General features: G+C 39.6%; 3 protein-coding genes across 3 annotated transcripts; 2 read left to right on the plus strand and 1 right to left on the minus strand.

The window, feature by feature from the left end:
- Positions 1–1,908: 1,908 nt before the first annotated feature.
- On the plus strand, positions 1,909–3,790 carry LOC116189350 (protein CHAPERONE-LIKE PROTEIN OF POR1, chloroplastic). The gene is made up of 5 exons (XM_031518975.1): positions 1,909–2,137; positions 2,247–2,320; positions 2,692–3,074; positions 3,320–3,396; positions 3,515–3,790. The coding sequence occupies exons 1-5, from the start codon at positions 2,079–2,081 to the stop codon at positions 3,663–3,665; spliced, it is 744 nt and encodes a 247-aa protein (XP_031374835.1). The 5' UTR covers positions 1,909–2,078; the 3' UTR covers positions 3,666–3,790.
- A 68-nt stretch (positions 3,791–3,858) lies between these two features.
- LOC116189349 (tetraspanin-11) lies at positions 3,859–5,647 on the minus strand. Its single transcript, XM_031518974.1, has 3 exons — positions 5,238–5,647; positions 4,433–4,788; positions 3,859–4,352 (listed from the first exon to the last, which is right to left on the minus strand). Exons 1-3 carry the CDS (start codon positions 5,383–5,385, stop codon positions 4,035–4,037), a joined length of 822 nt encoding a protein of 273 aa, XP_031374834.1. The 5' UTR covers positions 5,386–5,647; the 3' UTR covers positions 3,859–4,034.
- A 1,591-nt stretch (positions 5,648–7,238) lies between these two features.
- On the plus strand, positions 7,239–10,374 carry LOC116187295 (protein MIS12 homolog). The gene is made up of 7 exons (XM_031515949.1): positions 7,239–7,421; positions 7,536–7,593; positions 8,092–8,211; positions 9,030–9,110; positions 9,202–9,340; positions 9,794–9,937; positions 10,044–10,374. Exons 1-7 carry the CDS (start codon positions 7,297–7,299, stop codon positions 10,100–10,102), a joined length of 726 nt encoding a protein of 241 aa, XP_031371809.1. The 5' UTR covers positions 7,239–7,296; the 3' UTR covers positions 10,103–10,374.
- The last annotated feature ends 3,262 nt before the right edge of the window (positions 10,375–13,636 follow it).

A 13,636-nucleotide genomic window follows, 5' to 3' on the forward strand; every position in this document is an offset into this window, starting at 1 on the left:
ACAGACCAATCCATAGCGAGTTCTCTTCCTCTGCTTCCGCCCAGCTACCTTGTTGGTGTAGTTGGACTCACCGCTCCCGCTTTCCTCCACTTTCATGGCGGAATTCGGCTCAGATTAGGCTTTTTCGGTGCTCATCTCATCATCTCAGCTCGGGACATGGCATCCACATTCCACACCAATCTACCATGAAGAGCTAAGTCAACACACCTAAAAGCTTTAGACAATAGGATAGCAGTGCAGGGGGTAGACGCAGCTCTATATGCTGCAGTAGGGGATTGAAGATACCCAGGAATAAAATGCTTACCTGCTTCACATTGTTATCATTTAAGCAGAGGGATTTCAGGTTGGTCAGATTGCAAAGTGATGAAGGAATGTCCTCCATTGAATTATCTACAATAATTAATCCAAAGGAATAATAGAGCAAGTGAGTTAAAATAGTGGTGCAGAACACGATAATGTTACTACTGGGAAGTCTTTTGACTACAAGACCCCAATTTTGTGACTAATAAGATCATAATGATCCCACACTGGGGAATTCTGATAATATATATATATATATATATATATATATATAAATATATAAATATATCTAGAAATATTGCATCAATCAACTGTTAAAGCAAACAACAGATTCAGCATTTCCGAAGCCATGCATAAAGTTTCAATAAAGATGCCAATGATGTGCAACGTTAAAAGAAAAATAAGGACAAACCAAGCTCAGAAAAGGCAAAGCTGGCAATTTCATGCTCTGCTTATCAGTCGGAAAAATACATTCAATGCCAGAAAGCAGCTCTTCCACAGAGAAGCAACAAGAAAAATGTAGAAAATACCATCTGCTTGCAGCTCTTCCGAAGAGAAGCGGCTCCCCGATTGATTCCGGAAGAAGGGACTTCAGTTTGTTACTTGAAACATTTTAGGAGTAACAACTGTAGCATAAAACATTTCACAGAAACAGTGTTCAAACTCAAAATTCATTAGCTCTCTTGCCAACGCCACAAAATGAAATGACAACATATGTTGCTGAATTCTCATGTTCGTGTCTGCATAACTAGTAATCTCCTATATCTTTCGGGTCAGTCAGTTCTGTCCTACATCAGAAACCACCTGTTCCTAGAAGAAGGTAGCTAAAATCTAATAATAATAATTAAAGAAAGAATATTTTGCATGAGGTGGGATATATCTGATTCTATTAATTTTAATTTATAACACTGTATTTTCATCTAATATTGCTACATGATATTCAAACCCATTCACACTGCTCACACCGTGAAATTTGTCTTAGGTGATTGTTAATTGTCACATGACAATTTTCTATTGGATGAAAATGAAAATGCTAAAAAATATAAAAAGATTTTGAAAAATTAAAATAAGATGTGAACGTGATAATTTTATGTTGCCTGATGAAATTTTTTATTGGTTGAAAATCTAAAAATACAGTTTTTTTTTAAAAAGTTATTAAATATTGACAAAATTTTAAAAATGTAAAAGATTAAAAAGAATGGGAAGGGGATGATGGCCGGCAGTGGGGCCTCGATTTCAACATCCTTAATTTCTATATATATATTTTTTGATTTCCTATAATAGAAAATTGTCACGTGGACAATTAATAACTACTTAGGACAGATTTGGCGGTACGAAGTCCATGTCAGCATATCTCTAATAGCGGTTAACGGATTAGACTGAAAGTGCTTTATGGAACAAACATATAGTATTGAAAATTTCAAAATGAAACTTATACGACTATAATCCAGAAAAATTCATAGGACTTCTGTTGCATTACCTCGAATTTACCATGGAGTATTAAAAATTTTGGCCTAAAAGAAAAGAAAAAAGAAAAAATAAAAATTGGGGGTGCGCACTGCGCAAGGCGGCGCAGGATAAGTAGCTTCGGCCTCCGTCGGCTTAAGAGGGACACACCAATCGTTAACTAGTTCTCTTCTCTTCCTCTTGCTTCCGTCCGTCCAGCCACCTCGTTGGTGTAGTTGGACTTACCGCTGCCGCTTTCCTCCACTTTCATGGCGGAATTCGGCTCGGATTAGGGTTTCTCAGTGCTCATCTCGTCATCTTCAGCTCGGGACATGGCTGCCCTCTCCCTCTCAAGCCCTTATTTCACCACTCCTTTCCTCGGCCAGAAGCTGTAATTGACTAATTTCTTTCTCCCCCTCTATCTCTTCATATGAACTCTTGATTGTATTGGGATTATAGTTGGGTTGATTGATGCTCTGGTCTGATTATTAAATGCGCAGCTCAAATCGGGTAACAGTGAAGCAGCCGGCAGCTGCTCGTGCCGTTGCCAGGATCCCTAGATGTGCAGCTGAAGGTACGAGTTTCGGATTTGCATTCGTTAACATTTCCGGTCGATTTTTAATTAAGCTCGAGGAGCGGTCATGCTCTTTGATGCTTAGCGTATATGGTTGCTTATACTAGATGAATGTATTGTGATTGAGAAGCTGAAGTCTTTTATTTTTTTTTTTGGCATTGAACTCACTTGTCGGGGTATTGTCGATGATTGCAATGGCTGTGGTGAAGAGTTAGAACTAGGAATTCAGGGTGGGGAGCCTTCGAGATTTCTAATTGCGTTCTGTATTCTTTGTGCAAATGCCGTGTGTGAATGCGAGGACACAACCGTTCTCTTGCTGCCTTTGAGATTTGTCTCAGTATTTTTTTTTTTCTGGTTCCTGCGTGTTTCAGGGCATGTTCCAACTTTTCCTCGTACCAATGTTTGGGACCCTTATAAACGCCTCGGCATAAGCCCCAGTGCATCCGAAGAAGAGATCTGGGGATCTCGCAATTTTCTCCTTCAGCAGTATGCGGGGCACGAGAGAAGCGAAGAATCAATTGAAGCTGCTTTCGAGAAACTGCTGATGGCCAGCTTTCAGCACAGGAAGAAAACAAAGATTAATTTGAAGAGCAGGTTGAAGAAGAAGGTCGAGGAGTCCCCTCCTTGGGTCAAGAATTTGCTCAATTTTGTGGAGGTCCCACCTACTGATGTCATTTTCAGAAGATTGTTCCTCTTTGCATTCATGGGTGGGTGGAGCGTTATGAATTCGGCCGAAGGTGGACCTGCATTTCAGGTTTGTTTTTGTTTTCGTTTCTAGGAATGGCGATTTGTTAGCTGAATCGGGTTTGTCATTTTGATAGATAGCTCTGTTGAATTTTATCCAATGTCGAGATGATTTCACATGCATTTCTTAAACTGCCTATCCCGTGGCCTGGGTTTCTTCCTGATATCAGTCTACGAATCTTCATTAGAATCTCTCAAATGTTTTATTGGGACTCTTTTGACCCATGATGTCCTCATTATGTTTATCCTTGGCAGGTGGCAGTCTCTTTGGCAGCTTGCATATACTTCTTGAATGAGAAGACGAAGAGCTTAGGCCGGGCCTTTGTGATAGGGTACGATTGTTGAAGAAACTCACTAAACCTGTTGCTCGGTTTTATCTCTACCCCGTGATATATATTGTTCAGATATCTTCTCGTTCCTTAATATATTTCATTTGCTTGTCAATTGCAGACTTGCAGCTCTAGCTACTGGGTGGGTTTGCGGCTCTATCGTTGTCCCTATGGTCCCAACCTTTCTCTTACGGCCTACCTGGACTCTTGAACTCCTAACCTCATTGGTCGCCTATGTCTTCTTGTTCCTCGCCTGTTCTTTCCTCAAATGATTTTCGGTGGATTGCCTAATTGAATTTGGTGGTGCTATCTTAAAAGTTCATTGATCGATATAGGACATGTACTGCGAACTCTGAGCTCTTAAGAGAATCTCAATCCATTTCAGCATTTTCTTCCCTATGCCGTTCATCGTTCGAGGATTTCTCCAATTCATAACGAGAATACTGGGGAGACATTACTGTTAACGTTAGACAATTGCGATTGTTCATTGTGTGCTTCGCGAATCAACAGTCAAATGTAAATCAAAATGATGAAGAAACAAAACGAAGTAAACGAATTTACTTCAGTGAACAAATATGAGGCATCTACTTAACAGAGACAACTATGAGACAGAGACCACGCAATCGAAATGAAAATGAGTCTCATGCGTATACTCCTCTGTATTTTTCGTACTTGCGATCCTTCCTGTTGTTCCGGGAGGCACAGCAGCCCGTGCTGTAGATGATGGCGACGAAGACGATCGTGCCAATGTTAAAGAAGAGGAGGTACCTCCACTCCTGCTTTATGTTTCCGAGGAAGCCTCCCTTGCAGGAGTCACAGTCGTAGCATAGCGCGTTCTGCTGGTTGCTCCAGGTCTTGCAGTCGCTGTTGGGCACGGCAAGTCCCGACTTGGGAACTACCCAGTTGGTTGCATTCTTGAACTCGAACCCGCACTCTCCCGGAGGCTTGCAGCAGCCCGACTGTAAAAGCAATGACAAGTTATATTATGCCAAATCGTCTGTTAACGTTGCATGAGTAACCAGAGGAACAGTTTAAATACCTCGATCGGAGAGAGTTTCTTCTTGTCAAATTCAGCTATGGTGAGGCCACCTTGCTTGGCCAGCTTGCTGCAGACATGGGTCTCGACCAAGCAGCTCTTAATCCGGTCCCATCGTTTCCCATTCACGATGTGATTCTGCATCCAGTTAGAGTAGTCCCCGGTCTTATGCTCCTTGTAGCCCCGGCCTGAGATGGCCTTGCCAGCCCCCTCATTCGTCACGATAAAGGCAAACACAGTGAAGGCAATCAGCCCCAAGATGCAGAGGAACAGAACCGTCAGGTAGAGATAGAGGAAGAGGTTCATCTTCCCGCACGACCCCATTATTCCCATTATCGACACCACGAACATTACTACGCCTGCAGTATCAGCAATACGATTCGCCAATTCATTCATCGGTATGTATGATTTAAAATGACGATCAAACTTGTTAAACAATCAACTCTCGCTCCTCTAACGCACTCAGGGGATTCAGCGACCTAAAATCTTGATTTGTATACCCAGTCTCGAGATCTTAAAATTCTGTCACTATGCTCCGATATGTAATAATAGCATGTCAGAAAATTTTTTAGCCCGTTTGGACGTAGAAAGTCTCAGCAAAATACTGCAGATGGAGAAGGAAAATATTGATTCGGTTCTCAGTAGCAATCATCGGTGAGATTCATGAAAGCACACCGGGAAACTATCCCAATGAACGAATTTTATATGCAAGTCTTTAACACAAACAAGTTCGAAACGCGCATAAGAAAGACAAGGATTAAGAATCCGACGGATGCAAAGTTGAGAGCCAAGACCCTGTTGTATTTACCTGTGATGAGTAGAGGGGTCTCGATGAACTTATGGCACTCGGAGCCGCCATGGAAGCGGAAGTAAAGTGAGATCGCGATAGCGCTGAGGGAGAGGGTGGCGGAGAGGACGTTGAGGGTCCCAATCAGGACGTTGCTCACTCGGACCATTCTCGATCGCAAAGTAAACACGCGTATATGTGACTAGTCGTTTCTCTTCTCAACCGAGGTTCGGCTTCGATGACCGGAAAAGTATGAAACGGAACTGCTAAATTATACACGCAGGGGGACAACCTTGGATTCTGAGGGAGAAGAGAAGAGAGGGGTTTTTGTTCGGTCCGAGGAAGGGAGTTAGAGCTGGCGGTTTTATGATTTTGTTCGAGAGAGGGAGAGGGGGATGAAGAAGGAGAAAGACACAGCGTGGCAAATAACTGTCCTTTCCATGTTTGCATTTATACGCACACGTAAGCCCATCTGTTTTTGGGTTTCTGATAGCGCAACGCTGCGCAAACGGTAGTTTCTTCCAGCCTTCCTCCCCCAATATTTAGGAGGCCAAATGTATACTCCCCGGAAATGATATCAATTGCAATAACCACGAGGTGTGGTGCAGTTGGCAAAGTGCGCGGTCAGTGAGCGGACTTTACCTGTAGCGCGTGGGTTCGAAACTCACCAATGTCAAGATCACTCACATGGAGCCAATTTGACAACTCCACCGCACCTCGTAGTTTTTGACATGATATTTTAAGTCCTCGAACCAAAAAATTTTATGTTTCCATTCTTTCTCGATTATTTATGACATGGTTTTATCGTTATTAATTCGTAGTTTTTGACATGATATTTTAAGTCCTCGAACCAAAAAATTTTATGTTTCCATTCTTTCTCGATTATTTATGACATGGTTTTATCGTTATTAATTAACCCGGAATTGATTAGCATCATGGAGGGGAAGTGGACATTCGTAAGGTCGTGCGTAAGTTTTAAGTCATGGAGGGGTCCTAGAACCAGATCAATAGCCTGTGTCCACTCTCGTGCTCGTGAAAATAATGGACAATACACGATATGAGAATTGAGAAGAGAGTAAGAAAATTCATGATACATGCGCCTTTGCTTTTTCGATATAAAGGAATTGTAAGAGATATTGTACTCGTAATTTTAAGATTGAAGCATTTAAAGCTTTTCCCCTTCCGAATAAGTACATTTTTCAAAATTCGAATTTATTTTCTCCTCGTTATAGAAGTTGATGTTATTTATCCCTCGAACGATGATTTGTTGGTAGATATATGAGCCCTTCGTCACTTTGAGAGTAGGTTAGCCTAAACACCTTGTGGAATAATGGTCGACTTAAACCACTGGTTTACCCAACTTTAGTGAGAATTTCTTATTTGTTATAGGATCAGGTGCCTTATAATGGACAACCATTTCTATCCAAAAAGAAAAAAAGGAATAAAATCTGTTTGATTAAGTAGATAGAATAAATCCTTCTTCCCAAAAGAAGAAGAAGAAGAAGGAATAAATCATTTTTTAACCGATTATAGTAAAAAGGATATATACCCATTATACAATAATAAATTCCTTATTTAAAAATCAAAGATTTAAAATTCCGCTAATCTCCATTTCGACCTACCATCCTAATTAATTCTAAACCTGATATTCATTTCTTTCTATAACTGTAGACAGGCAATTTGATCGCTGGTCGGGTCAAAACGGTTTTTTGAAAAACTCCAAATCCTCTTCTTCGCGCAGAATTATACCGCATCTTTTAACTTAAAGATTTTACCTCAGTTATGAAAACCTTAACGGGATCGACCTTGCATTTACCTCCGAGTTACTGAGTTCACCCTTGCAAGGATTCTGAAGGATCATATTTACGAGAAATATTGTCGGTCCCATGTCACGAGTAGGCCGGATTTCCGACCGGTCCTCATATGAACCGGTCGGTCGTCAAGTGGATCGGCCCATGCCCGGCCCACAACGGGAAGCCCATCGTCGCTTCTCCTCCTTCGTCAGTTTAAACATGGCGGTTCTGTCCTTTCCCGTCTCGTTGGCGGGAAAATCCTCTCGGCTAGGGCTTCTGTGAGAGAAATGGAAGGCGGAGGTGAATCCGAAGCCACATTCGAGTCGCTGAAGCTGAACCCGCAGATCTTCATCAATGAGGTCCTCAACAGCGTCGATGATTTGCTCGACGAAGCTCTCCGTTATTACCATCAGTAATCTCCTTCGTTCTCTCTCCTTTCCTCCCTCTCACGCGAGTGATGAATTCGACTTAGTATTGATAAAAGAACTTGGTTTTGAGCTTGAATTTTGTGATCGGGTGTTTCCAGACAAGCATCGGCCTCCCTGAAGACTGGAGGGACCGACCGGGATCAAGATCTGAGCAAGGTGTAGCTTCCACTTTTTGTTTGCTCTATCCTTCTTCTTCCTCTTCAATAGTTGCATTTGTGGGGCAATTTTGCTATTTTCAGTCGATGTTAATGGGCTTCCCCGATCAAATTGTCCTCTATGAACGAGGATTTGCACTATAATTTCCCTCTTTATAACAGTACTTTTTTTGCTCGGTCACGGACTAATCTGCTAGTATTCGAAAGGATCAAGTGAATATCTTCAATTGAAATGGTTTTGTTCCAGAGAAAGTTTTGGCTTTGACGGTGTTAACTTTCTCAATTTCAATCTTCCACCATATAACTCTACTCGAGCATCATGTAGCTGATTGATGGGATCATCTTTGTTGATAATTTCAGTATTCTTTTTTCATAGTCTCGGTGACTGATCAGTAATTATATCAGTGCGAAGTGCGATATATTCGATTGCTGCACGAGGAGCAAAACTATAGCTCTATATTACATTTTGTTTCTTACCCGGTGATATTCTTACATGCAGGGAGTTGATACTATGCGTAATATGGTCCAATCCGTTTTGGATAGCCACCTTGGGATGTGGGAGAAATACTGCCTTCGACACTGTTTTAAAGTCCCCGAAGGGTTTTCTTTAACCAAGCCTGTAGGTTTCCTACTCCACAATGATCTTTTATTTATTTATTTTTGTCGCCGTGCAAATTCTTTCTAGAGAAGCTAGCTCTAGTCTCTGTTAAAATATATTCTCGCATGCTAGATGGTTATTTAGTCGCGGGGTGTTGTGTTGTTTATTTGGTTGTGGTTTTAGGGGGGGGTGGGTTTGGTGTGGGGTGGGGAAGATTCAAGAGGAGTCTAAGGAATAGTGATCTTGAAATGAAGGTGGGCAAAGTAGGATAATTTTATGGGAAAAATGACAAACTCGGAATATTATGTTAATAATTTTGTAGATTGTCCCAGTTCCAGGGAGGAATCCACACCCCAGTGCCCCCTAAATGTGTCCCTGCCTGAGAAGTCATTCTGTTCATGACATATTTGATTGTTGCAGTGTTATCTGGTTAGTCATCTAGCAAACACTTTTGTGGTTGCGGAAAGTGAAAAATGGATTAGTTGGTAGTTGATAGTAAACTAACATCCTATATGTCAAACGATTGAACATATTTGACAATGAAATATTTATGCATATGGAGTAATTCTCATTATCAATCATTAAGTATTTTAACAAAGAGTGAGGGCCACAGTAACAGCTGTAGAAATATAGAAAACATGGATCAAAGAAATTAGACCAGACGGTAGTGTAGTATTATGTCAAGTATACTCACTATTCTGTTTTTGTTCTGAATGATATCCAACCCACGTGAATATTTCTTTAGCTATATATAATGGAGCCATGCTGAACCCCAAAATTACTCTTGGGCAATTTTATTACTGGACAATGCCAAATCAGTGGTTATATCTTTCTTTTAGGATGAACTACCTGATGGAGATTCCTTCATGGATACCGAGCCTGACACACAGTTGGAAACCTTGAGAAACAAGCTTTATCAGGTAATCATGATCTTGATTTTAAGAATTCAAATGCCTCATAGCTAATATAAACTGAAGTTCTATTGAGATTGAGATTGTGATTACTTGACAGGCAACGAAGGAGTCTGCTGAGCTGAGTCAAGAGTTACAGGCCCTGGAAAGGCAGTCTGTTTCCAGCGATCACTCACGTAAGATTGTCAATGAAGTCCTGCAAAGCTGCGAGCAAAGTTCTGCAAATGAAATGATTCAAGGTACTCTTTTGAAGCCTTCTTTTTCGCTTTTTTCCCTCATTAGAAAACCATAAAATGACTAGAAGGTATTTTGAAGATTGTTTTCCTTCCTATTGTTGTTAAATTTCTTCAATTTGATTATGGGCCATCTGTATTAAGAAGCTGCAAATTCATGTGATATTCTCTCGGTGAAAATTCAGGACTTAATTGCCTCTGTGTTAATCTTTTTATTCTCTCTGTCATATCAGTATGGTGTCTCAAGTGCATTCTGTTATTCACCAGGAGAATACATGGAGGCTGCTCTTATCAGTTCCTCCTGCATTAAATGCTCGATATCTTGTATCGATGTATAAAATTTGCAAACCAAAGAGCTCGTAGTTTTGATGTATGGATTTGGTAGCTTTAGTCTTGCACACTTAATTGATCGCTGGATTTTCTTCATAATTATTCTTATTGAACGTCTTTACTTTGTAGAGATTATGAGAAGTGCAGATGAACTTCGATTGAAGATTGGCACTCTGAAAAACCAAAGGACGGAAGAGAAAGGGTTCCAACGTATTAAAGATTTGAAAATCGACTATCTAAACAAAGATGTTTCTCTCACAGAGCGTGTTAAAGGTAACTCCTAATGCAACTTCTCTGATTGTCTCCGCCGGGTTCACGCAAAGTTAGTATGAATATTTAATAGTTGATATTCAAATATGACGGTGGTTGTTCTTTGCAGGACTATGTGCTGCCAAACTGGAAGATCTTCGAAAGTTGTCCGATTTGATGCAAATATGAAATTTCCTCATTTGTAGTTACTGATATTTTCATGTAAAAACCATATCTGCCCTGATATCGAAGGTAGTCTGTATAACTCTGAAAGTAGAGGTTTCAAAATCTGAGTAAGCGAAGTCAGAAAGAGGAACAAGAAAAATATCTGCTGCATAGATAAGGATCTGCTCCGACATATATTCTGTTTCTGTAAATAACCTGCCTCCGATATCAGTTCGAAAGCTGTCCAACCAATAGATTTCATCAAATCTTAGCCCCAGCAGAAACATTGCTGCCTATTGACGGTCGGGTCTTAAACTTCTTCACGAATTGCCATGCATTGCTTTTTGGGACTCTATCCCGAAATCATCGACTTTCATATGATTATATACTGTAGAACAATCATCTCTTGGGTACTTGGATCATTAGTAACCGAGTTACCTCCCCAATTATCTCTCTGCTGCTCATTACTGTACTTACTGGGCCGCAATTGGTACACAGTTCTGACTATTGTCTGTGGCTTGTGATGTGGAGAACGTCATATCAATAATGCAGGATACTTGTTCAGTTTGTTCCAAGTCCATACATCAGCAGCCAAGAGATTGCTTGTTCAGATGCTGAAGGTTTGTTTATCATATCGATGTGTTGCGTCTGGTACTCGTCCTGATTGGGGCGGTGGAGCATTAACATTTGTGGCCACCAGAGCTCCCCTCTAGCATTTCTTTTAATGTTACCTGGTTGTCCTTCGACTTGGGCAACAAGTTCTGTGGTGTTGGCTTTTGGGGCCTTTGAGCCAGAAACGTTGAATCGTGCTGGTGACAATCTCTGGAAAGAGGAGGAAGCTGCCGTCCCTGCTCACCGCCACTCCATCCGGTCCTGCCGGTCCTCTCAGCAGAACTCTCAGTTCTCCGGTTCTGGGGCTATAGCTTAGCAACCGTCCATTCCTGTCTCCATCGAAGCCAACTATATTTCTACTTGCAGCATCTCTGAAAATGAAGTGACCTTTTCCGGTGATGCGGGTACATACATACATACATATATATTTATATATATATAGTACAAAATAGGGCTGCTAACGATTAAAAATCATAAGTAAACAGACCTCACTGGGAATATAGAGCCCGTATCTGTGATGAAGACCACTTCTGAATTCTGATCAATGTCCAAGCCATTGAAGAACACACCTTCTGCAGAGGCAGCCAGCAGTACCACGGTCCCATTCCTCTACACGACTAAAAGTCCAAGAGTCGAATCGGCTATAAAGAGTTCCTGTGTCCGTAGATTGAATGCTAAGCCTAGCGGTCGGCAACATTGATAGGACGGAAACAGAGATCCGCAGATCACTCAGTTGAAGATTAACACTAAGTAATTTAGGAAAATATCTAGTTACGATAATTCTAGTAATTACGTACATTGAAATGTGTATATATATATATATATATACATACATACTATATATATGTGATGTATAGTCTAGATTAATATTCCAGATAGATTAAACGTGTTAGGATATTTGTTATGGCCTAGGAGTGTCAGGCTCCAAGTCAGAGAGCTCAATTGAGAGTTGAGTGAGAGTTATAAGTTGTGTTTATATGTGTAAATATTTTCGAAATCAATACAAATTGTTTGTTCGGCTCACTACACCCGAATCAAATTAGGATTAAGTAGTGTTCGGGAAACTCCACAAGTGGTGTCGGAACACCTACAGATTCCACCCGGTAATTTGGAGATCCCAATTATCCACGTAATATATATATATATATATATATATATATATATATATTATCCAACGTACCATATCATAACATATGTAAACTATAGTAAGAAATTAAAACTGGTCCATATGCATGGTAGAGAGAGTAGCATACTTTTTTTGTACTCTTACATGCCTTGTTGCATTCATAAAGATTTGAACTTGAGACCTTGCTTAAATAAACAAGCGCCGAATCGCTTGAACCAATCTACATTGGTTTAAATAATACTTTGTATGGCAAAACTTTTGACGATTTTGTCAAATTTGGCACAACTTTTAAAAATTACACTATAACGTTTCACTTTTGTGTTAAATTTGACACGTCGTGATTTTCTGTCCAAACTTGACGATTTGTTGATGTAACGTATACATGGACAAATAATAATAATAATAATAATAATAATAATAATAATAGTAGTCATAGTAGTAGTAATAGTAGTAGTAAAATAGTAATAGTCAGTCTATTTATAGGTTCACCAAACATCTAAACTTAGGAAACAAATTATTTCAAAATATCCTACCGATGTGGGATTTACAATTCCTAACATGAATATATCCATATCTTTTCTGATGTAAAAAAAATTTATAAGAGATATTGCTCTCAAAATTCTAGAAGTAGAGCATTTAAAGTTTCTTCCTTTCTAAATAAGTCCGATTCGAACTTATTTTTAACTCGTTATGGAAGTTGTGTTACTTATCACTCCAACGATGATTTGTTGGTAGATTATGAGCCCTTCGTCACTTTGAGAGGACGTTGGTCTAAACGCCTCGGGGAGTATTTGGTCGACTTAAATCTCTGGTTTTACCCAACTTCAGTGATAATTTCCCATTTGTTATAGGATTAGGTGCCTCATGATGGAGAGCCATTTCTATCCAAAGAAAATACTATAATAATCTCTTTAATTAAGTAGATAGAACGAATCATTTCTCTAAAAGAAATAGATGGAATGAGTCAATTTTTTTTACCTATTAGATGAAAAACGATTTGACGATAAATGAACCCAAAAAATCCGAGTGTCTGATTCGAAGACTGTCGCCAATTTCTTCCGACTTGCACTCTTTTGACCGTCGCTTATAATAATATTATAGAATCTTCCATTGACTTCCAATTAAGGTTTTTTTTTTTTTTTTTAAATCATGGTATTTTAAAGCTTAATTGGACTTCGACTTATCCAGTGGAGCCGGTTCGGTCGACTAAGGGGTAAAACTCTCACAACGTGGATTTTCTGCATTTACAATGACTCGAACCCGAGACATTGTTTAAGTGAAACAAGCGTCAAATCGTTTGAACCGATCCATGTTAGTTTCTAATTAAGGTATTTGATTCAATATTTTTAACCGTATACAGTATATTTCTTAATTAAAAATCAGAGATTTAAATTTCCTTTTAATCTTCATTTTTAGCAACCATCCTATCCTATCTAATCCTAATAAATTCTATACCTAAAATTCGTTACTTTCTATAATTGTAAGTTGACCACTAGGCGGCTCAAAACGATTCATTTGAAAAACTGAAGGCCTCATTTACTGCATAAGTCGTATCACATCTTTTATTTTTTTTTTTTAATAGTAGAAAATCGTATCGCATTTTATAACTTACTCGTTTTCAGTGGAAATGTCTGATTTTTTTTGTCTCACAAAATTAAAGATTTCACCTCGATTAAAAAATCCTTAACGGGATCAACATTGCATTTACCTCTGAGGTAATGAGTTCACCCTTGTAAGGATTAGAAAAGCTACAGCCCTAATTCTGTCCCTTCCTGAGAAGTTACTCTGTTCATGACATATATGATAATCACAGCGGTATG

This window comes from Punica granatum, chromosome 8 (genome assembly GCF_007655135.1).
Source record: "Punica granatum isolate Tunisia-2019 chromosome 8, ASM765513v2, whole genome shotgun sequence".
Taxonomy (NCBI): Eukaryota; Viridiplantae; Streptophyta; class Magnoliopsida; order Myrtales; family Lythraceae; genus Punica; species Punica granatum.